The 24,929-nt window shown below is 42.8% G+C and overlaps 1 protein-coding gene across 2 annotated transcripts; it reads left to right on the top strand.

Annotated features, from left to right (window-relative positions):
* Positions 1–19: 19 nt before the first annotated feature.
* On the top strand, positions 20–24,496 carry TP53BP1 (tumor protein p53 binding protein 1). Of its 2 annotated transcripts, none has more exons than XM_056500101.1 (27): positions 20–280; positions 365–416; positions 485–572; positions 831–901; positions 1,515–1,673; positions 2,173–2,233; positions 3,135–3,280; positions 4,093–4,222; positions 4,537–4,628; positions 6,105–6,307; positions 7,290–8,490; positions 10,578–10,697; positions 11,321–11,557; positions 12,563–12,617; positions 13,143–13,235; positions 14,324–14,792; positions 15,463–15,615; positions 17,399–17,691; positions 18,008–18,184; positions 18,433–18,854; positions 18,986–19,177; positions 19,661–19,864; positions 20,387–20,599; positions 21,220–21,314; positions 22,299–22,498; positions 23,295–23,440; positions 24,161–24,496. In XM_056500101.1, the coding sequence occupies exons 1-27, from the start codon at positions 125–127 to the stop codon at positions 24,349–24,351; spliced, it is 5,619 nt and encodes a 1,872-aa protein (XP_056356076.1). In that variant the 5' UTR covers positions 20–124; the 3' UTR covers positions 24,352–24,496. The 2 variants fall into 2 exon arrangements, with proteins under 2 accessions (XP_056356076.1, XP_056356075.1); XM_056500100.1 differs by having other exon boundaries at positions 3,108–3,280.
* Positions 24,497–24,929: the final 433 nt, after the last annotated feature.

Below are 24,929 nucleotides of genomic sequence, written 5' to 3'. Positions count from 1 at the left end.
GGGGCGGACGGGTCGCCTGCGCCAATCGGCGCACGGCAAGATGGCGGCGGCGGGAAGCGCGGCCGGGCTGGGCGGCGGGCGCTCGGCATAGGGCCCGGCCGGGCTGGAGCCTGTGGCGCCCTGCATGGAGCGCGGCGGGAGCAGCCAGCTGGACCCCGGCTTCTCGCAGCAGAACACTCCCCTGCTCATCGTGGAGGACTCGCAGTCGCCGGGCGCGGAGGCGGACGCGGAGCGGGCTTGGCTCGGCGTGCCGGCCCGCCGGAGCCCGAGCCCCGTGCTGGTGAGCGCCCGGCCTGGTGGCAGCACCACCCGGCCTTGCCCGGCTCGGCCCGGCTCTGACGCCGCCCCCGCCTCTGTCTTGCAGGACATCATCGGCGGTGCTGCCGGCAGCCGGGCGCCGCGGGAGCGACTCGCAGGTAAGGGCGGGGCGCGGGGTCGCGGCGGCTCCGGTACCGCGGCCGCGCTGACGGCGCTGTGCTTGCAGAGCCCATGGAGAGCGCGGCCCGCCCGAGCGCCTCTGGACAGCAGGGCTGCGCGGCGGTGGAGTCTCCGCCGCCCGACGGGGAGAGCAGGTACGTGGGCCGGGCCGGGCCTGGCCGGGCCGCGGGAGCCGCCATCGGGAGGCTCTCGGCCGCCGCTTCTCCGGCCTGCTGAAATCTCAGTCGTGCTGAGCGCAGGCTGAGAAGGCGGCATCGCTGCCGCGACCGCCGTGCTCGGGCCCGGCCAGGACGTGCGGTGCGGGGGGCTCGGAGCGCCCCCTTTGTGGAGCAGAGGCCGCGGGAAGGCGCCCGCAGAGCCCTGCGCCCCGTTAGCGAGCGTCTCTGTTGCAGCGCCCTTGGAAAGGCCGGGGAACGAAGGGAAGGGGATGCTGAGGACTGCGCTTCTTCGCCGTGTGTAGAAGGTAACTTCCCCATTTCAGGTCGGTTTTTTGGGTTTTGAATCAGGTCGACTGTCTGTGCGGTTATTTTGACCTGACTCATTTGTTTCACCTGGGGTAATTGTGCCGCTAGTAATAGGTCAGAAATTGGCATCCTTTTCTGGGAGTTGATTGGTATGCTTTGGTATTTGAAAAAAACCCATTGATTTATTATGGTTTGAAGGGATCTTTGAGACTGAAGGTGGTTTAGAAGAGGCAGGCATTGTGATTGCTTAGAAATGGAGCCTTTTTATAAACTGGCATAATCCTCATTGTCGTCAGAGGATTTTCAAACACAGAATGTGTATTATCAAGATTATTTTCTTTTCGTGAAATGAAAGTCTACTGCAGTTCCTAATGGCACTGTATAAGCTCATGCTGATTAATACAGATTTCTGAGTTAATGGCCACTGTCCTTGTTTTGTTCCCATATTTTAATGAATACAACTGCAATCAGATCATTTAGTTTATTCAGAGTTTCAGCAAAAGCCTAAATACTTCGCATGTTAGAGGGTATGTCTTTTGCCCTTGTAAAAGGGATAGATGGCTCTTGATTTTTTTTTTTTAATATACGTTTGTAATGGATGTCTGGTGTTAGATGCAGGCATGTCACAGCTGCAGTTTGGAGTTCTAGAGCTGTCGCAGAGCCAGGACTTTGAGAGTGACTTTGTGCCCAATGAGGGAAATGTGAGGCATCAGTTTCACTCTGGACCTGCTGTCCTTTCTTCCAGACTTGTGAAGAATGAGTCTAAATATGGTAAGTGAAAATGATCATAGGTGTCTTCTTGCTGCTGTGTAGATTCTATCTGGTTTCTTTAAATTATAAATGTTACATTTTTTTGACAGGAAGTACAGTATTAGTAGTTTTCAAAAATGAGTTCACAGCTCAATAGTTGCAAAAAAACTTGCCCCCTCTCTCCTTTGGGCTAATTAATCTTGTACCTGTCCAAGTGCTTTCACTTCTCTTTCCTAGTTTGTTTCCAAAATTTTTAGACAATCTGATACGGAATTCCCTCCCTGGTAAAAACCTCATCCTGTCTTTTTTTTTTTTCTTTTTTTTTTTTTCCTTCTTGTTATCATAGATAGTTCAAAATGGATTTCTTTTTTTCATATAAAGCTGGCCTTGGTATTTGGTATTTGGTATTGTGTAAATTACAGACCTACATTTTCTTATTTGTATATTAATCCAGGTGACTTGAGTAACAAATATTTTTATTTTATATCTTTCTTTGTGGAACTTTGTTGGGACAACACAGAAACTGACTCCAGCACAGAAGTACATACTACTTTGGAAAGCCAGGCAGAGAAGTCTGAAAGGTAAAACAATCTGTTTTCTCTATAGGTCTTTTATGGACATTTTTGAAGCTGATTTGTGTCTTTTTTTACTGGATTTTTAGATGTGGGAGAGGGTTCAAGGCAAAAGAGAAAGGTAAAGGGAAAGATGATGTGCTGTTGAGACATTTTTGCAGCAGCGCTGATTAAGGAGTGCTCTCAGCATTCCTTGATGAGAAAAGATGTGATGTCAAACTCCTGAACACAGGTATCAATAGATTTGTTTTGAAGGGCAAGTTCACTGCTTAATAAAATATGCCAGTAATTTTCCTAAAACGGTATGACTGGAATGTACTAGAAGCGATAATTCATTTTAAGTCACAGAAGTTAACCTGGAATAACTTAATCACTGTTGCATGGGCTTTGGCTGCACAGGAGGAGTTTGGAGGATAAGTAGTGGTATTCCAGGATGCTTTTGAGTATTTGCTATTGTAAGCTTTGTGGTTTTAACTGTTTTAACAGTGTTTCACACTGCTTTTAAAAGTGTGAAACTTCAGTTTGTTGAGTAGTATTTATTCTATCCGGCATAAAATTTATATAATGCTTAACTCATCTTGTATTATCGTATTCTGCCGCAAAATAATGTTAAAGAGCTGAAACTGAATGCCTAGAATCTGCATTGAATAAAAGTAGAACAATCTGCAGTCCATTCAAGCATCACTTAGGTTGGTAGAAGCTGTAAAAAACAATTCTGAAAGTGTAACTTACTGAGGGTGAGAATGTTACTTTGTCAGGAGAAGCTAGTCTTCCTTCTTCTCTCCTTTTTTTTCTCCTGTGTTGTACAAGAGCGAATGCCTTCTGTCTGTTACTGATCACTTTTCTTTACAATGTTATGGTCTTCATATTTTGAATTTCTTAGGTCAAAGACTGTGTCTTGCATTTCCAGAACTCTGCAGGAAGCAGAAGAGCATACCAGAAAGAGAACACCTGTCAGTGATACCAGTAAACCTGAAGAATCCCTTGATTCTGGTCATGAGGAGTCAGATATCTTGTCAACTCAGGAAGAGATGTTTCCTGAAAATCATGCAACAGGTAACAGTAAACAAGCAGAAGCAAAATGTCCATCCCAGAGATAGTTACAAACATCATACCTACTTGATCTTTACAGATGTGATATGTTGGGGTGTAGAGCACTGTGAGTATTCTTCATGTGATTTCTGCTAAAATTGAGAACACTTGAGAAGCCATAGCCTCCTTCACTAAAGTATGGAACAATGTCTAAATGTCACTTACTGTTTGAATGGTTACTGGCTTGTTAAATAATCAATTTCCTTTCTTTCTGTGCTCCTTGAACAGCAAAATGAAAACCCAACTTTTATCCTCTTCTGAAACTAATAATGCTCTGCCTTTTTAATTACACACCAGTATGGATAAGTAGTGTAGGCAAACTTCTGTCCAGTGTTGTCTATTCTGGTCTGATGATGTGAATGAACCTTCTGTATCCAGAAGACTCAATATCAACCTTCTTTTCATACTGAGTCAGTGGTCAGTGCAAGGTGACTTTTCTTACAAGAACCTTGCCTATATTTGCATTCTAGTGCTGGATCAGGTGTGCCAATATTGGAGCCGTTGGGTTTTTGTTTTTGTTTTTTTTTTTCAATTTCAAGGTAGGAAGACTTGTACAGTCTAAAATCTGTTCAAATTTTTCTTTTTCATCTGAACTATTTTGTGCTCCCATTTCACCTACTGAACTGTCACATGCAGTCCTTCACCAGCTCTGAAAATCAGCTCGTCATTGCCTATCTGAGAAGGAGCTGTGCAATAGCATGAGTTTAATTCCTCAGAATTTTCTGGTCACTGTAGTTTTTGGCCATATTTCTATCTTTATTTCCTTTTGTTCAAAGCCACTGCAGGGAGTAGCTGTCCGATAACCAGGATGGAAGAGGGATGTTCTCTGGCGTGCACCCCTGCCCGCAGTCTGCAAGTCCTGCAGCTCTCTGGACAGGCATTCCTTGTACAGGAGGGTCATTCCATGTAAGCAAAAAATCCCCAAACTCTTTCAAGAACTTCATTGCAGTAGTGCATTCCCCCTACTCTCTTAATTACATAAGGACTCGTGCTTGATTTTAAGCAGTCAGTGTTTTAATTTTGCACTATGAGAGGGGTGTGGCAGCTAATGGTGGCCATGTGATCCCTGACTGTGGCTGGTCTCCTACTGGTGAACACCTGGCACTCGCCTGCCATGAGAGGAGTTGTATTGTGACAAGCTGGAGCTTGATGGGAGAAGAACTTAATGCGTTTTTTACTGAGGTGTGGTTTTCATTTCCATGTTTCCTTTTGGTCTGCAGTGTCTCTTCAGGCCTAGTTATTCCTCCTTCTGTTTCATGTGGACCCAATGCCCTTGTCCCCAGCAGTCCTACTGAACAGAAGCAAGTAGAAGGTAACATTTTTCTGCATACCATCTCTGGTTGTGTTTCTGTGCACTGTTATAGTCAGAGCCCTTGCAAAATCTCTTAAAATTATATTTAAAGAGTAAAAGAGGACTGAGAACAGTAAAGGGGTATGTGGAGAGCTGGGATAGTGCAGGAGGGAATCTTCCCCAATGATCTGCAGCTGTACTGATTACCAAAGAAGAAACATCTATGCCCGGCCATAGAGGATATAAAGGAGTAGGTCAGCTTTCTGTTCTGTACAGGTCTTGCAGTTGGAGATGCAGAGGGAACAGAGGGCTGCTGGCAGTGCTGTGAGGAGCCAGAGGATATGGGGTCGTGTAAGGGACAGTTAAGATACGATGATGTTGTGTGAGGGACACTCGGGGTTAGGCGGCCAGGAAGGACCAGCTTGGGGTTTCCCAGCCATGCAGAAAGAAAGGAGGAGTCAGGGCTACGTGAAACTGCCCATGAGAAAAGGAATCAGTACAAGCTGCCAATGAGAGAAAGGAGTCAGCATCAACAGAGAGGTCTGTAAGAGAAAGGAGATGATTTTGCCAGCCCTATCTCTCTCCACTTGGCTGTGACAGGGGTAGATGAAGGGAGATCTATATTTGTGACTGTCTTATTTATGATTCTCTATCTGCTATTGATACTTCCTGCATAGCTATCCCAATAAAATTTGTACTGTTGATAGTGCCCCTTCACTTGAAAGATAGGAAATGCTTTGTATGGCATACAGATTTCTGCTGGCAATTACCTTCCTTCTTTAGGGACAAGGTGTTCGTGCTACAGGCAGAAACCTGTATTGAGTCTGTACTGTTAGGGCAATAGGAAGGACAGATAAGAATTACATCATGTATGTTATTTTACCTTAATACAGACAACTTCCACAATATTTGTAAAACCTTTCATATGCTCGTGTGTATCCTAAATTGTGATGCCTAAAGAGAAGTTATTCTATATGATATGTTCATTGCTAAATATTTTCTCTAAGCTTGCATTTACCATCAGGGATAAGATATCCATCTGTGCAGGCTTTTTAGTATGATACAAAATCAAATATTCCACTCTGAGAGATTGCTGTTACAGAATGTGAAATACTGTTAGAACAAATATTTTGTTAGCTGGGGTCTGGATTTAGTTGCATTTTAATAAAGATAGCAAAAGGAAAAGAAATACCTCAGAAAAATGCTTTTTTATAAATTTCAGACACTTTTTTTCTAATTGTAGTAGTTCTAGACCTGTAGCAAAATACTCATGTGAATTTGTAACAAAACACTTACTTCCCCCTTTGAAAGTAAGAATACAGATGTTTTTGTTGATTTCCCACCCACCCCCCCCCCACTTTCAAAAAGAATGCCCCTGGAGATGAGATTTTACAAAGTTGAATGCACCACTGAAGACAAATCTTTTAATAGAATGTTGGAAACTTAGGCGTAACAGAAGAATTTAGTGCTGGTATCTTTTCTGCTCTTTCAAACCAGATGAACAGATGGATATATCTATCTCTGTGGAAGAAAGAGAACTGATGCAAAAGCGGAAAGGAGATATGCTGGTGGAGATGGCCCTCCCTTGTATCCCTTCAAGACCTCTTGTTCAGCCACAGGCTTCAACTCCAGTGTCCCAGAGTACCCCCACCTTCTTTCCTGGATCTTTGCCTATACCATCACAGCCAGAGTTTTCTCATGTAAGGTTCATGTATACAGCTTTTCTGAGGTTTTTATATGGCTGATGCAGAAGATGTGCTTGAGTCAGCCTCTGTTCTTTTGTGTTGAGCTTCCCTACTAAGCTGTTCTCATGAACCTCCCTGTTCCCACCAGGGGCAGTTATATATTAGTCATACTGCGTGGCAGATTTTCCTGCAGAGAAATGCAGAACAGCTTAAGAGGGCATAGGGAGTTACAGAACATAGAAGCTGTTGTCTTAGACTCTGCTGCCTTCTTACGCTGGCCTGGGTATCCTGCATCTCAAATTGCACCATAAATTAGTTTTTTATCAGGCAGGACCTTAGCATAATTTTTCATAAAGAAAGGGAAGCTGTTCCATAATAAAGCATTTTTATTCTCCTGCACGGCTAGAATTTATTCACTGCATTTCTCCAGTTGCTTATTATTGCTATCCATTGTTTCCTTTGCACATTTTGATTCTGGAAATTATAACATTATAATGTTCAAAAGGATTTAACAGACAATTTGTGGGTTTATACCTTAATAGTATGAATGACATGAACTTGCTAGAAACTCCACTAGTTGAAGCAGTGCTTCTCCTTAGCTGAAAGAAACATTTGTGTTAATATAATAGTTATCACAGAGAATCTTTCCAGGGCCCTTGGTTGTTCCAGTGAAAATAGCTACTAATTTGCCATATTTGCCCTGTATTTTGTGATTTGGTAATGGAAGATATCGAGGATTGTGTATCACTTTGCCACAGATGTACTAAATAGTAGTGTGTGGTGATAATTTTTCTCAGCAAAAACAGGTCAATCATGGCTCATATAAATATGTGGAAAAAAAGTTCTGGATGTTTGTTTTTATTCTCATTGGTTGTTTTTAAGTCTGTAGTTTTGTGCTAAACTTGTTTTGATCCATAATCCAGTGTAATTTTTTAGGAGTAATAAACAATCCTACTTGGGGTGCCCTAATACTTCATGCCCCACTTTTTTGTTTTAGGATATCTTTGTTCCAACTCAGAGTCCAGAGAGGAAGCATGAAGGAGAAGAAAAAACTGCTGCTTTAACCCCTTTATGCTTACCAGGAGATCTCTCTGGATCCACAGATGCTTTGTCAAAGATATCTACGGATGACTCTGCGTCACAGCCTCCTGAGTCCTGTAAACTGATGCTTTCTGCAAGTGCATGTAGCCAGCCCACAAATACTGATGTCAGTTCAGGCTCTCTGAACACAGGCCAAGACAGTGAGACCATGCAGGTAGAGGGGATTTCTGAATGCAAGACCTCAGACTCAAGACTCTATTCTGTGGAGAATGATAAAATAAAACTGAAAGTGAATGCAGGTGATCAAGCATCATCTGAAAACTGTGAAAAAGCAAAGGAGGAAAAAGAGGATGCAGAGACTGCGGGAATGCCTGTAGGACAATTTGTTTGTGCAGGTGTTGCAGGAGATGAGCCATTTGCCCCTACAGTTCATCAAGAGATCGAGTGTATTTCTGGAAGTCAGGCTGCTGCAAATCAGTCTGGTCTGCCTGAAACTTTGTCATATGCTCAAGAGACTTCCAAACCTGAGGAAGTTCCTGAGACTCAGTGTGAAGAACAAGAAGAAAAACTGCAAGTAAAAGAGAAGCAAATAAAGGAAGATAGGTCTCATGTTAATATAACATTTTCTCATAGGTTTATTCTTGAAGGGGAAGGACAGTGTTATGAAGATACAGCAGTGAATGATTCTTGTAAAAATAGCAATAATGTAGCCCAGGAATTAGAAAAGATTGGACTAGAATGTCAGGGAAAAGAAGCTTTGAAAGGTTGTACTTCTGTTGCTGGGGAGGCAAAGAACACGGATAAACTGTCTTTTAAGGCTGTTGCAGAAAACATGGCAAAGCTCAATGAAGGTTTAGCTAAGCCTTCTGTAGGGGAGTTACTGGAGCAGCACATTTTGCTTCCAAAGTTAAAGGGTGATGTCCAATCAGAAGTGGCATTGTGTGCCAAAAACCATCCCGATTGTTCAGAACTGGGACAGGTAATGATAATAAGCAATCAGCCATCCCTTCAAGAGAGAGGGGTTGAAACACGAGTGGTTCAGGAGGAGGATCAGGTGCCAAAGAATATGGAGTATACAGTTACAACAAGGAATCTGGATCAACAAGAGCAAATGCAGCCACAGAAGGCAACTTCTGAATCCCCCAGTCCGTCCGGTGGTAAGTGAATTTGGCTCAGTAGTTCACAGGTGTGTAACTTGAATAATGCCAAGGACAGCTGTGTACAGTCCTCAGTGTTTTCAGGGAGCATTGCTGTTGGAAGGAAGTTGAGCAGCCTCTCTTAAAAGCAGCACTACACCTTACTGTGTTACATGCAGAACATGACTTTGCTGTTTTCCCGTGGTGTGGAATTCTTGCTCCTGATTCACTACTTTATGGTAGAAATGCGGGGCAGCTTGAAGAATTTAAAACATCGTGACCTTGGCAATGTTCAGGGATTTTTGTGAGTTCTCCCCCACTCAAGAAGCAACAACAGCAGGGTCCTTGAAAGGAATAGGGTGTGTGATAGTCAGTACTTTCCCTCTTGTAGGTCTCCTTGTTTTCTTTTTCCTTTTCTTCATTCTTAGAGAAGAATTTTCTTTGTGGGGATGTACAGAGCAACTTCGAGCTAGAAACCAATATAGCAAATTTTTCTTGAGAGTTTTTCAAAGTAAAATGGGTTTTCACTCGCACACAAGCTGTGGCTCAGCAGGTATTGTCATGACCCATTGAAATCATTTAACATGCTGTGTGTCATTATACAAGATGTGGGATACTGCACTTGTTTCATGGAGCTTGTGCCTCTTAGCTGGCTTCATTTTTAAACACACTTCTCTAGTCCTTAAATGGGAATGAAGAAAGAATGATTTTAGTGTCAGAATACGTATTTCCCCTCTATGAAGTCTGTTAGGAAAAGACTGTAGGACTTCAAATGTTATTTAATGTTAAGTTGAATGAAATTTTTGCTACAATATTCCCAATTTCCTTTAACTGAAAGAAGAAAAAATAGCTTTACTATACAGAAAATAATGCTTTGAGGGGATTGAGTCAAAATACTGGTAAGGAAGTTCAAAGATATTCTGACTCCATTGCATTTTGTGATCTAAGATGAACTTTTCTGTGAACAAGTCCACGGCATTTGGAACTGCATGCTTTTTTTAGGACAGTTTGGCACAGTCAGGAGAATAGTACTACCTTTGAACTTAAGAACAGTATGGATTTTATTAAATACAACAATAATTTTGGCAGTACACTGCTGAAATGATGATTAAGATAAATAGCTACAGTTATATAACAAGGTTAAATGTCTGGTTCCACTTCAGTATGGTCACAATATTCACAGTCCAAAACTTCCTTTTTAAGAGAGCATAAACAAAATTGTGTTTGACTTCAGATAATATTTCACCTCTCATACTGTTCTCAAAATATTTTGGTTTTTTTCTTAGGCAAATCTAAGTGCAATGTACACGCATCACAGTTGGATGGGTTTTCTTTTGAAAGACAACTGTAAATCTTGTTTAAAGAAAATTAATTTGAACGCTTGTTTGTGGTTTATGCATTTGTATTACACTAAAGGGCTGATTGGTGTTAGGAGAGAGTTCAGGCTTTTGAGATTTTCTACATGATTTCCCTCAGACTCGTGAAGCATGGCAGAAAAGTATGTACAGGTGGTATTTGCTCTCCTACCAGCACTCAGTCCTTAAGGTGTGAAGAGCTGTAGAGCATCCCTCTACTCTTAAAGGTTTGTTATCATAATAATTATTTTCATAATGAATATTTTAGATGTCTAATCCCTTGACAACAAATTATGAAGCATAAATCAGTAAGCACTGTGGATGAGAGCTTGCCAGGGGTACACTCTGAACCTTCTTCCAGATCGCTGATGAATAAATTGAGGCTGGACCCTGCAGTGACCCTTGGGGTCACCAGTAGCTACAGGCCTCCAGCTAGATTCTGCACCACTGACCACAGCCCTCTGGGCTCCCTGGAAAGGCTGGCTTGGAACAGAGACTAGAAAGAGCAAAAGGAATAAAATAGGGATTTATTGAAAGAATACACCTTGGGCAGTGCAAGAGTCCGGCTGGGGCTGCACCCAAATCAAATCCAAGATAGATCCTGGTTTTGAGTTTTTACACTTCTATACGTTTTGGTTCTATGTATTGGGGTCAATTATCCAACCACAGCTGTGGAAAAAAAAGCTGTGCTTTTGATATTTGAACTAAAGTAGACCCTTGAAATTACAAGTTGTGGTGCTCTGTGTCTTTCAGGAACCCCATTTCATTTTACTTTGCCGAAGGAGGGTGATGTCATTCAGTCCTTAACTAGCACAACACCACCTCTTACTGGCCATCTCAAAATGGGACCCAGGAGACACAGCACACCAATTGGTGAGTTTGACCCAAATGGTTGTTCTGCAATGAAAGCCTGGAAGCTTTTGATTCTTGGTACAGGGTCTGATAGGATAATTCAAACCTACCTTGGCAAAAAACGTTGCTGCACTCCCATTCCATGAGGAGGGCTTATCTCTTCCCCACAGTTTCCTTTGTTTTCCAGTGTTTTCCTGGTCTCTACCGAAGGTGTTTGCTTCCTGAGTCCAGGGTGGTATGGAGCATGTCTTCCTTTCACTCACTGTGGTCCTGCAAAGAACTCCGTTAAAGAATGTGAAGGAGCCTTCTGAGTAGCAAAAGAGAGCACTATTAAGATTGTTTCCAGTATTCCTCATCTTTTATCAGGACTTTGCTAGGTTCACAGAACAGCATCCTACAAGTGCTGGATGAAAAGAAGTCTGTTCTGCTTGGTTAGTAGCAAATTATTCTGTCACAAGTGAAGGATAATACCTGTGCTACAGAATTTTTGTGCTTCAGATCTCTAGAAAGGAATTTCCACTACTGCAGCATTACTAATAATGCATGCAGTGAGGTGTCTTCAAACCCAAACTAGGACCTCAACCTCAGCAGTGTAAATGACAGTAGCTACTTCTTGTTTCTTATTTTTGTTTTTCTGTTTTCAGTGGATGATACTTGCCCAGACAGCACTATAGCGACCAGTGATGTTACAGCAGAGGGCACAATGGGGACCAACAATGACACTGTGGAAAGTGCAGTGGTACCAGCAGATGTGTCAGAAGTGTGTGGGAAAGGAGAGTCTGGTGTGGTTCTTGAGTCGGATGCAAAACTTTCTCTGCGAATGAACCCTGCTACGCCTGTGAATGATGGGAGTGAGGAGTCCTTGCCATTCAGCTTGGAAAGTAAGAAGATGAAACCTGAAGTGTATGGGTCCTCCTGGATCTCAGCCCTAACTCAAAACCTCTCTGTGGCATTCCCCAAGACAGTCTCTGAGTCCCTGTAATTTTTCTCATTTTTCTTTTTGGGCAGTGTCACTTAAATTTGTTTCTCTGTTTCTGCAATGCTCTAAGCAAGGATGAAGTGAGAGGAGAGGCCTCTGTTGTGAGGAAAGGTATTTCCAGCAGACTACAGATTGTGATATATAGTGGCAATGGTACACAGGACAGGAAGTGAAGTTTGATTGTGCTGGGAGGGAAAATATATATATATATATAAAGGAAAGTATAATCATAGAATTGTTTGGGTGGAAGAAACCTTAGAGATCATCTAGTGCCAACACCCCCTGCCATTGGCAGGGACACCTTCCACTAGGCCAGGTTGCTCCAAGCCCCACCCAGCCTGGCCTTGGGCATTTCCAGAGTTGGGGCAGCCACAGCTTCTCCAGGCAGCATATGAAAATGCATCACCACAGGGAAGAATTTCTTCCTAATGTCTAATCTAAATATCTTGTCTTTTAATTTGAAACTGTTTCCCCTTGTCCTATCACTATCTGCCCATAGAAAAAGTCTGTCTCCCTTTATTTTTTTTTTAATAAACCCCCTTTTAAGTACTGAAAGGCTTCAATGAGGTGTCTCTGGAGCCTTCTCTTCTGCAGGCTGAACAAGCCCAGCTTTCTCAGCCTGTCTCTGGAGGAAGGGTTCTCCAGTCCTCTCATTGTCTTTGTTGTTTCCTCTGGACCTGTCCATAATAAAAGACTGACAGGATTTCAATCAGAACTGTGGCATTCAATCTAATAGTCTAAAATTTGTAGAAATGTTGGTCTGTTCTGAGAAGTTGGATGGGGAAGCCTGGGTACCCTTTGTCCAGTATTTCTCAGCCTCTCTTCACTGAGTGTGTGAAGCTGGGAAAGGTCAGGAGAGTCTTTTTGGATGATGCCCAAATCATCCTTCCCTTCCTTCTTGTTTCAGAGCCTGCAGCCAGTGACAGGAAAGATGGATCTGCTGCTGCTGAGGCTGCTGCCAGGTAACTGGGCTTCTTGCTGGGCGGAGTTAATACAAAGGTCTGGGTAGATCCTTTTTCTACATGTTATCAGCTGCAGGGAAAAAACTTAGGAGACATAGAGGCAAGGAGCATTCTAGCAGTAAAACGGGTCTACTTTATGACTGTCATTGCCAGTATTTTTGCAATGTCATGAAATTCCTGAGAAATCAATCATAAAAGGTCTAATTGTGTCTCCTGGTGAGTACCAGTGGCAGTAGATGCTGAAACTCCTGATGGTGCTGCAGTTTTCCACACAGTGTTCTCCGGAATTGTTCCATTGCTCTTGGCTGTTAGAGTGTCTGCAGAAATGACAAAAATACTTGTGCAATTGCAGCTTCTTTCTTGATCTTTGAGACAGGTCATCTCACTCATTCTGAGGCTGTGTAGGTCAACAAACTGAATACTCTTTGTTGTACTCATAAGGAGCTAGAGAATTCTTGTTTTGCTGTATGAGGGTTTTTCTCATTTCCTGATGCATTTTTGTTTGTTTTAAATCTGCACTGCTAGCTCCCAGAAAGCATCATCTGTGTTTAGTCGTGTCTGTGAGGTTCGTCGAGAGGATGAGGCCAGAGGTCATGGTCTTTCCGCTTCTACATTTAGGTAACTTCTCGCAGTCTTTGCCTGCCAGTCCTGGTTGGATTTATATCCATATATGCATTTTCTACATCAAAGAAATTGCATTAAACCATTTTCTTTGGGTGACTTAGAAGGCTGGGGACAATAGGGTAAGTATACTAAATCTGTATGTTTGTGTCTCACATGGTTAAAGGCTTACCTTTCGATTGAGCAGCCATGTGATTCCAGAAGACTGATAGGCTTCAGTGAAGTCTTGGGTTTGAGAAAATTGAGATCATATGTTCAAATACCCTTTCTGTCTCCTCTTCTAAGATCTTCTGACCAGTTTTGTTTGTTGTTGCTGCTGCTATTGTCCTCCTTCCAAAGGACTGTACAGCTGCATACGTTACGGTGACGAGGGTGCTGCCTGGAGAACTAGAAATCTGCTTCTTCAGTGTTTTCCATTCTATCTTTTGATGGGACAGTGAGGTCTTGGTCTATGTAGAAAGGGTAACCTGAGTTTTGACACTTACATTGAAGACCAAAATGAATAGGGAGTTCCAGGGCTGGGTGAGGCACAGCCAGAAGGGAAGACAGTCACTCTTCAAAATCCTCAAGTACCTGAGGAAAGCCAAATACATACTTGTAGTTGGGCTCAGTAGAGTGTCCCCTATAGTACCTGGCAGAGGCAGTACTTTTGGCAGAGCAGAAAAATTCTAATGAAAACATTAGACAGCATTTGTGTTTATGCTGCTGTGTCTTCTTGCTGCATGTGATTATCAGTTTCAAGTTAGTCAAGCACTGGAGCAGCCTGAAGTAACTTCAAGATGACATGCTTCTGGACAGTTGTATAGTTGGTGCCTAATGTGTGGAGTGTATAAAGAAATTTTATATTTCAAAAAGCACTTAGTTTTGTACGTTGTTAGCCATTGTTTTACTGCCCTGTGTATCACTTGAGAAGTGTTGAAAGGTTTTTTTATTATTTAAACTCTCTGAGTTCTGTGCAATTGTAAGAAGCAATTGAGTGACCGCCAAGGTGGGTTTTTTAAATGCTGCTTTCACTTGAGAGGCAGCATATTGGTTGTCCTGTTTTTTTAATTGGTAGTTTTGATCTGTGTGTAACTGGTTTACAGGGGGGATCTGCTCATTTTTCCTGGCACACAAGAAGACGCTGAATTACATACAAATCCCGGTGGTTGGCAGTACCAGCAACAGAATGCAGATGGCAGTAGTGGACAGATCCTAACTCCTCAGAGGATGCAGCAGGACTGCCATCAACAATCTTCGGATGCAGGGGGTGGAGAGTCTGTGGAGACTGATGTTGTAAGCACTCAGGCAGAAGATGGAAGAATAATGCAGAGAGAGCAAAAAAAGGCTGAGATCAAGAATAAAGGGATCCAAACTACAGCAGACTGTCTTTTTACCCCAACAACTGTTGCAACAGCAACACAAACGTCAGAAGAAATCTGTAGACAGGTGGAAATGGGAACCAGTATGTCTGGGCAAAGACCTGGGCAGCAAGATGTGAACATTCAAACCGATGAGAGTGGGGAAAAGCTTGTCAACACCTCTGGAGATGACACGGACTCTTTGCGCAGTCAGGTGGGATGAGGGCTGCCTGTATTTAACTGCTTTAGGACACTAAAGTATCCTTTCAGACAGTAAATTCATTAACAGTTGGTTTACTATTGAAAAAGGCCAAGGACCACTTTAAAATGTTAATGTCACAAGCTGCCTGAATCAACCGCTAAGGTAGCGATACTCAGTGGGCAGCATACATTTACTTCCCAAATTTATCCATATGTATTTTTTTGAAAAATGTGACAAGTTTTGATTGGTTGGTTGATTGTTTTTGTTTGGGGTTGGGTTTTTTATCAACAGAAAGACTAGACAAATTATTTTTTACTAAACCTGGTTTAAGACTAATGTGTCCTTTGGGAAATAGGAGATTAACATGGCCATAGAAAGACAGTGCAAGATTGATGTGATGTGTCTGAGAGTCTGTTCAAGGAGTCTCGGAAGCCATGCTAAACAAGTTTGCTGTTTACTGCTTGGACTGTTGTGATTTCCCTTCCTCTACTTGTCTGCAAAATGAGTTCAGTTCTCTTTTGTGTTGTTGCATTAATTTGTAACAAGATGTTTAAAGATTCCCTACTCCCGTACTTTTAACATGGTATGTAGGTATATACCGACTGCAGAGGTAGCCCTACTCAGAAATAGGTTGTTTTTTGTTGTGGTCTGTTTTGTTTTTACTGTATCCTCTCTATTGCAGGGAGAGGAGGAATTTAACCTTCTTCACCCCCCGAAGGGCCGAGTTCAGCGTCGCCACATGCGAACCATCCGGGAGGTGCGCACTGTCGTGACGCGGGTCATAACCGACGTTTACTACGTCAACGGTGCAGAGGTGGAGCGAAAGGTGGTGGAGGTACGTTCCCCTGTCTTCGTGGTTAAAGGGAACGAGATATTGGCTGAAAAATAGAAGTAGTTAAAGTGAAAATGTGTTGTGACTGCAGAAAACAAGTTAAATGAACAAATCTGTGTGCTGTGATGACAAGGCTTTCCTTGTGAGCAAACTTGCAGGCCTTTTAGTGACTGGCAAAAGCTGTGATTTTGATGCTGTATATTTCATGCCTTGTGTTCTGAAGGCACTTTCAAGTCTCAAAGGTCTCAACAAAAGACTTAACTGTGTGCATCCAATTATTTTAAAAGTCTTGGAGTTTTGGCAAAATAGAGATATTTCAGAATGAGCAGAAATTCTATTAGTAAGCAAAAATCACTTCTTCCTGTAAAATTCGAACTACGTAAGATAGTTTAGCATGTTTCATTTTTAACCACAGTCTTTTGAGTCCTGTGTACCAGATTTTGTAAGAGGTCTTCAAAAATCAGCTTAAAACTGAGGAACAAACTAGCCTTTTATTAGTACAGTTGTGTTGTAGTATGTATATTCATTAATTGGAAAGTCTTTGAAGAATCACAAAAGGTAGCTGAGAAATTCTGATTTGATGATCATAGTAATCACATCAGCCTGCTGGCAGTAGAATGTTACTGCTATTCTATAAAGGTAAATCACCTTAGAGTCTTGTGTTGTGTAGTCACAGTGAGTAATGACACAAAAGGATAAACTAGTTCAATACTTTTACAACAGATACTACACATGAAATTCCTTATTGCAACATAAAAATGGAGAATTGTGTCCTGAAATATGCTTACATAGTTTGTGTAATCACAATTATATAACCCTTTCCACTTTATCTACCAGCATTTGATGTCACTATTTTATAGATGCATGTTTTTATATCCATAAAGCTTTAATAACTCCAGATGACAAGCTGTCTGAAACTGATCCTGGATTATAGGCACCAAAGGCTCCTATTGTCTCCTATTGTATTTGTTGCGGTCTCACACTCTAGAAGGGTGGGAATTACTCAAAGCCAGACCAGTTGGATACCAAGCCAAGCTCTTAGTACATACATAGATATATATATATATATATATATATATATGGAAACTTCCTTGTCCAGCCAAACAGGAGCCACTCTGGCAGTCACAGCCACGCCCCCTGAGTTGGGACTGGGGCCCCTGCACAGTGGGCAGCTCCAGTGAGCTGAAGGCTGCCCTGCTTGAGTCCCTGCACACACCACACTCACACAGTCAGATCAGATTTCCTCATCCGCTGGACCCCAGGTTTCCCATGGCAGAATCTCAGACATCTGGATCCTTAAAATAATTTAATCTTGTTGCAATAAATAAATAACAAAATAAAAGCTTGAGGTGGTGCCTCCAAGGAGAGACCTTGAACAAAGGGCACCCTGGGCTTTTATACCCTTATGGTCTAAACTGGAAAAGCGTGGGAAAGTCTGGGGGTCCTCAGATCCTGCTGTGCCTCCGACTGTCCAGGTCCCACAGCCCTTTGCTTGGGCTCTCACCCCCACAGGCTCAACATGCAGCTTGCACTTGCAGCCCTGCGCTACCTGCACTGGATGTATTCCTTAACACTGTTGACTGAGCTCTCGATGTGACTTCTTGACACAGAGCAGCTCAGGCCTGTAGTGAGAGATGCACTGTCTACCATGGATCAGCCCAGAAGTCTGAGATGGCTGTCATCACCTTCGAGATGTGGTCACAGCTTGGCTGCGCTTTGGACCAGTGATTGTAAAGCATCTAGCGCTTGCATCATCTTAGACAAACCTCTTTTTGTTTCTTTTAAGGAAACTGAGGAGCCTGTAGTGGAGTGCCAGGAATGTGAGACTGACGTGTCCTCCTCTAGAACTGCAGGGGGCTCATCCCTGACCTCAGGGGACCTTGGTGATGTCAGCTCCTTCTCATCTAAGGCCTCAAGTCTGCACCGTACATCCAGTGGAGGAAGCAGTGGTCATTCTGCCACGCACAGCAGCAGCAGCAGCTCAGGGCGAGGAACTGGAGCTGTCAAAGGGAAAGTGTGTGGGACAGAAACCGGAGAATTTGCTTTACCCATTGGCAGAGGCATCTTAGGAAAACTGAGGTAAGCGTAGAGTCTTGGGAAAAGAGGAAGAGATGTTTTGCAGAAATGAACGTCTGGCTTGTGAATGGAAAGCAGGGTAGACCTAAATTGAAGGTTTTCTGAAAAAGATCTGGCTTGATGAACAGAAATAAGGAGGTAGTATTTGTTTTGCATTTGTCCTTCCTGAAGGAGTAGCTTGTTTTTTTGTGAGGCATTGTTTTGCAGTTTAGCAGCAAAGAGGCAAACTTCTGGATATGTTGTGGGACGATCAAAAAAATGTGAGGATCCTAGTGAGCTGGCTTCTTTTCTCAGAGCAGTTAATTCATAAATTCTCTAGCCCTAGGAAAGGACCTGGGCAGCCTGCATCACCACTCAGAGTTAGCCAGACAGGAGCACTGCCTTGTGAGGAAGAGGAGGACTCTATGCCTGGCACTCGTCAGGCTGGCAGAGCACCTGTGACACCTCGTGGACGAGGAAGAAGAGGACGCCCACCATCTCGAACAACAGGAACAAGGTACCCTGGAAAAAGGAGACTATAACTTTAATTTATTGCAAGAAAGAGAGTGGGGAACTTCTATCTTAACATCCTAGAGGAAAAGGAGTACTGAGTATTTCAGAAGTTAGTTTTTATATCATGTAGCAGCTACAAGCACCTCACCCATGTATTTTATACTTAGTAATTGTTTTTTCAGATCCTTCTGGGAATGCTTTTTGTCTTTTTGGGTTTTTTTCTCCCCTATCTGGGACTGCTTTTTTCTACAGAGATTTAGCTGGACTGCCAGGTATGGAGGATCTCTCAACTACAGCATCACCTGAGGAGAAATCATTTGCTCATTCAGTTCGCCTGCCAGAGGAAGGAGAGAAATCTGACACTTCTGGCTTCTGTGCCTTACGTCGAAGTGACTCTCCAGAAATCCCATTACAAGTGGTGACTGGTCCTTTGGGCTGTGCAGACTCATCCACTGGGAGCAGCTTTGTGGGCCTCAGGGTTGTAGCCAAGTGGTCCTCAAATGGGTACTTTTATTCTGGGACGATTACCCGAGATGTTGGAGCTGGAAAGTACAAGCTGCTCTTCGATGACGGATATGAGTGTGATGTGCTAGGAAAAGATATTTTGCTCTGTGATCCTATCCCACTGGAGACAGAGGTGACTGCACTCTCTGAGGATGAGTACTTCAGTGCAGGTAAGAGCAGTGCTTGAGTTTCATCCTTGGTTTTCTCAGTTGCTGAATGTAGTGAGAATTGGGTGCTTGTTTCAGGAGGATGAGAAGCGTGGGTGTGGTTGGCTAACAGCTGTTTCTCTCTGTCATGCCAGGTGTGGTGAAGGGACACAGGAAGGAGTCTGGAGAGCTGTACTACTGCATTGAAAAGGACGGCCAGAGGAAGTGGTACAGACGAATATCTGTTATCCTGTCTCAGGAACAAGGAAATAAGCTCCGGGAGCAGTTTGGGCTAGGTCCTTACGAACCTGTCACCCCCCTGACCAAAGCAGCTGACATCAGTCTTGGTAAGGAAAGGTGCTGTTGAGCTGCTGACTGCTGTTCTGTGTCTTGTGCCTTTGAGGTAACTCTAGTACCTGACCTGAATTGCTAATGTTTAAATGTTTCTAGGTATTCAGTGATGCTTTTGGTACTTTATAGTGGGATCTTTGAGATCCTTTTATTGTTCAGAATCAGTGACTTAGTGGTATTGACTGGCTTGTAGAAAGTGGTCTGCTTCAAGGACAGAGGTGCTTGCCATACTTAAATACACTTGGTGGATGGCTGCTTTGATACAAAGTCCCAGCAGCTCTGGGAGGAAAACAGACAAGCAGGGTACAGGGCTTGAGAAGAAAGGTTTTTTGGTTTTTTTTCTTGCTTTCCTCTGTCAGAGGGTGGTGGGATGTATCTTCTAGGTACTACTGAGTTCAGCCACTGTACAGATAGGTAGAGTGAAAGCTAGTGGACTTTGGTGACTAGCCCGTGACTAATTCCTGCATACTGGATTATAGATAATCTGGTGGAGGGGAAGAGGAAGCGACGGAGTAACCTTGGTTCTCCCAGCACTTCCAGCAGCAGCACAACTCCCACCCGTAAAGGGCAGGAGAGTCCACGTGCCCCACCAGCCTCACTGTCTGGGAAAAGGAAACTTCTTGCTTCTGAAGAGGAACGATCCCCAGCTAAACGTGGCCGCAAGTCAGCAATGACAAAGCCTGGTGAGAACTTGCATTCATCTAGTTTATTCATCACTGCTTTTTCTGTAATTGATCTTTCCACTTTCCATAACTAAAAAGGAGATGGCTTTTTTTTTTTCTTTTTTTTTTTTTGTTTTGCATGGTTTGAGACTGGATGCATTCAGCATCCAGAGATATTTTTAGCATAGTCTGAGTATTTGCTTGCCATCTTTTCAGCTCTGCCTTTTAGAAATGTTTTGACTTTAATACTGTGATTTGTCCCTCTCTTACCTCTTTAGTCAGTCCTTGAAAGCTGTTAAAGGGATGCCTCGCAGCAGTCAGTGTTGTTTCAGGATATTGATAAGACTTGCAAACTTGTTCCATCACTCCTTCATATTTTGATTTGAAAATTGTTTGCAACCAGAAGAATAAAAGATCCCTACCTTGCCTAGTGTAATCGTAGCCCATCCTGCCTCTCTATCTTCTGCAGTACAATATCTGAGTTGAACAGATTCACTGGGTAAGATATCTTTGAAGTCTTATGGTGCTTCTGTCTCTCTGCAGGTGCTGTGAGAGGTGGAGAGTTTGCAAGCACCTGTGAAGGTGTAGATGCTGCAGATCCCCCAGTACTGGAGGGTGACCATGGACCCTTGCCCCACAATAAGACCCTCTTTTTGGGCTATGCCTTTCTTCTCACCATGGCAACACCAAGTGACAAATTGGTCAATCACCAGAAGCCATCAGATGGTCCCACTGGGAGTAGCGAGGAGGAAGAAGGTGAGGCAAATCTTATCCATTGCATTTTCAAGTGAATTGCTTTGTCTTCAGGAAAAATGCTGGATACTGGCTGATCAGACATTTGTGTGAGTACTTGTTTACCCTTTTGCTCTTTAATCCTTTGCAGAATCCTTTGGCTCAGTCTCTGACTTAGCCAACTTATGGCCTAAGATGTGGCAAACATCAGTGATGATTATAGGCCTGTTCAGCAAGCCAAGAAAGGTGTGAAAATTACTGAAATCAGCAGTGTCAGAATAGTATAATATAAGAAGGAAGATTTTGTGACATAAGGGATAGTGCTGGCAAGCCGTAGAACTTGAAATGAATGGATTGCTCCAGTTAGCCTTTGCTGGTGTTATGTTTCATGCAGTCAAAGAAGTGACAGGGTGCTCATCTGGCTAGTGGTGTGATGCCCTTTCTGCTGCCCCTCCCCGCTTTTTTTTTTTTTTTTTTTTTTTTTTTAATTTTTTTTTTTTTTATTGAGTCTTTCGATGATTTTCTTTAGATATTCTTGGGGGAATGGCTGGGATCTCTTACTGGAATGGATGAGGGTTTTGTAGACTGAGGTGTAGGAGCATAACCAGATAGATTGTAGTCAAAAATTGAATTTTCTGCTGTAGATTTTTTAGAGAGGACTCCGTATGATAAACATTACATAGCACAGCAGCTGCGAGCAGGAGCTGGCTATATCCTGGAAGACTTCAATGAGACCCAGGTAAGGGTTCACTTACTAATCTAGAACAACAGTCACAGAATAGTTGAGTTTAGAAGGAATTTCTATAGCTCATCTTGTCCAACTGCTGTGTTGAAAGTGGGTTCAAATAGAGCAGATTGCTTAGGTCCTTGTCCATTTGTGTTTTAAGCATCGTCAAGGATGGAAACACCAGAGCCTCTCTGGGCAGTTTGATCCAGTTAGGAAAAAAAAAAAAAAATTATTGTATTTTAGTTTGTAACTATTGCTTCTTGTCCTTTGAGTGGATAACACTGACAAGAGTCTGGCTGCATCTTTTGTACACCCTCGTATCAGTCATGAATATGCATTAAAAAGTCCACCCAAGCCCTCCTTTTTGATCTTTAACAAGATCAGCTCTCTCTGCCTCTTCTGGTATGTTAGGTGCTCCAATGCCCAAGCCCCTTCGTGGTCTTTGGCTGGACCTGCTCCAGCATGTCTGGTGTTTTGGTAGACTGCAGAACCTGAGAGTGGATGAAGTACTCCAGATGTGGTCCTACCACAGGTGTGTGCCTTGGAACAGTTAGAGGTAGAGCTTTTCACTTACCAGATCTACTTGGACAACTACAATAATTTAGTGTAGCTTCCACTTAATTTCTTTTTTTTTTTTAAATAAAGATGGAAAATTGTTTTTGGAACATCTTTCTTGAGGAAACAATCTTGTCTAGTGACTTACTGAGTCTCATACTAAAAGGTACATCATCTCTTTTGTCTGAACTGGAAGAGAGCTATGATACAAAAACTACTAGACAGAGTTTTTGCCTGTGAACTGCAGAGCTTGGAATAGGATATTATTAAACAAATTCTGAAATCAGTACTACCTTTATCTAATTCACCTCTCACATAATATGGCTGTGAAAATCAGGGTTTCAGTTGTTTTCTTCTTTAAACTGTTTTGCAGCAGGATAATTTCAGGGTTTTTTTTGCAAGCACTGTCTCCTATTTACATGCCTTCTTTTCTCCCCTAAGTGTAACGCAGCATACAAGTGTCTTTTAATTGCGGATCAGCATTGTCGAACTCGGAAATACTTGCTGTGCCTTGCCAGAGGGATCCCTTGTGTGTCTCATATCTGGGTCCATGATAGCTGTCATGCTAACCAGCTTCAAAATTATCGGAATTACCTTTTGCCAGCTGGATATAGCCTCCAGGAGCAAAAACTGCTAGAATGGTGAGTGCCGAATAACCATGATCTGAGTCTACAGATTCTTGGAGAAACCTGTTACACTTGGGAGGCTCTTGAATAGCTACAAATACTGAAAGGGACCCGAGTACTCTCCCTATGCTTCCTTTCCATATAGGAACAGCACTTCCATCTCTTTCCTTGGATTTACAGTGACGTCTAATGCCAAAGTACATTTGGGTGCCACACACACAAAAAAACAGTCTCCTTGGAAGCAAGGAAGGCGTCAGTCTTCTCATGAGGAAGACAATTCAGGACAAGGCTTCCTACACCCTCGGCTAATTTGTCTAATTGCTCAGAAATGGATAAAGGAGATGTTTGCTGTGTTAATTTCCTTTCCCCTTGATATGTTTTGAAGTTGGCTTCTGCATTTTCTATGGAGTCTAATCCAGTAAGTCTGTTCTGAGATGACAGAGGAGGTCAGACTCCTTAGGCAAGCTGAGGGGTAGACACAAATTTATAGATAGCTGTATGCTTTTGGGCAGGAGACCAATGTCTTCCTGCTCAGCCCTATCAAAGTGGAAGCAATTTGGATGTGCACAAAAAAGATGGTTCAAGATTAGGGAAGAGTTCAGCTTAACTTTGGATATAGGCTGCTGTGCACACACCCCAACACTGTCTAGCTCTGTTACTCTCTAAACAAAGGACAGTCACTCCAAGTACTTCAGGAATGGTGCTAAGAGAGTGGGTCATTGTATGCAAGATATTAAAAAAAACATATGGGAGCAAATCAGATGACTAGACTACTGGATATTACCAGTCTGCGTTTCTCTTTACTCTACAGGCACCCGCGAGAAAACCCTTTCCATAACCTGAAGGTTCTCCTGGTGTCAGACCAGCAAGAGAACTTCCTGGATCTGTGGTCTGAAATTCTCATGACAGGGGGAGCAGCATCTGTTAAACAGCATTACTCAAATGCTCACAACAAAGGTACTCACTGGCTAGTTTCTCAAGGAATCCTATGGTGCTGTGGTCTTTAATGTGCTTTAAAACCACCTGGGATGGTTCACAAGGTTGTCTGTACGCAGAAAGGAAGGCAAAGGGCAGATGCTTGCTACTTGAATGTAATCTGTATATAGATTGTCTAGGACACCTGTCTTGCAGAGAAGATGCCACAGCAATTCAGAACACAAGCCATCAGCTTCCAACCTATGTTGAAAGGGGAAAATAGGCAAGAGTTGCTCTTGGACCTTCTATTGGTCTCTCAAATTGTGCTTCCCTTGTCCTTCTGAATGTGGCTGTCCCTCTTCATGTGATACAGGCCCTAGCACTCACAGCCTGAGGTCAGGACTCAGGGTCATGCCTGTCCTGTTGGCTACTGGTTTTCTTCTAATTTTTATCTGGACTAAAAGGAATATTTTCTTGTGAGGTGCAGGGTTGCTGTAGGTGTGTCTTGACTTTTACAATGAGAATTCACTGCCTAGGACTGAGATGTAAGAGTGATTTATAGCAGTGAAACACACTCATCTGCCAGGTTGGATGGGTTTGAAGCAACCTGCTCCAGTGGATGGAAGCAGAGGGTGAAGTGAGATGAGCTTTAAAGTCCCTGTCAAACCAAATAATTTAGCATTCCATGCTTCTATGATGTTCTGCTGCAGAGCAGAATTTTCTTTCTTCACCTGACACATACCTGTCTTTTCTCCTGTACAGATATTGCTTTGGGTGTTTATGATGTGGTGGTGACTGACCTTTCCTGTCCAGCTGGTGTCTTGAAGTGTGCAGAAGCTTTACGGCTGCCTGTTGTCTCGCAAGAGTGGGTGATCCAGAGCCTTATTGCTGGGGAGAGAGTGGGCTACAAGCAGCATCCAAAATATAAACATGACTATTCCCTCACTGAATGAAACTGCCCTGCTGTCCAACTGTTGTGCAAACTGTGTTTTAAACAGGTTTTAAATGTTTGTGAATTGGGCAGTATGCATGGATTATTGTATATAGTTTTATCAACTGGACTTTTATGATTAAATAAATGTTTGATCTCTTGTGGTATCTGCTGGTGCTCCTCATTTATCTAAACTTATTCCAGAGCAATGCCTTCAGGAAAGGAGCGCAGAGAAAAAAGAAATGCTTACATTTCTCTGAGTCAAGTATGAGTAATATTCTGTTTTGAGTAAAGCCTGAGCTCAACACAAAGTCAATTACAGAGGAAGAGGTGTTTTCCACTGGCAGAAGTTTGAGGTAGTGGCATTTCTGTTTGTTGGAAGAATACCATGTTGTGTATTCCTCCAGTTTGCTGTTATTTTTCCATTAATTTAATTAGGGTGCTGCTGAAGTAAGTACTAAGAATTTCTTGGACAAGTATCATTCTGTTTTGGCTCCCTTTTTTTTCTTTTTTTTTTTCTGTCATGATAGTATAGGTATTAACCTGTCTTATTGGAAATGCTAGAGACAGACACAAGAACCTTGGACAAGTAAATTGGGA

This window comes from Oenanthe melanoleuca, chromosome 10, assembly GCF_029582105.1.
Source record: "Oenanthe melanoleuca isolate GR-GAL-2019-014 chromosome 10, OMel1.0, whole genome shotgun sequence".
NCBI lineage: Eukaryota > Metazoa > Chordata > Aves > Passeriformes > Muscicapidae > Oenanthe > Oenanthe melanoleuca.
Note: the sequence above shows the minus strand (reverse complement) of the source record. Positions and strands in the feature narration are given on the sequence as shown.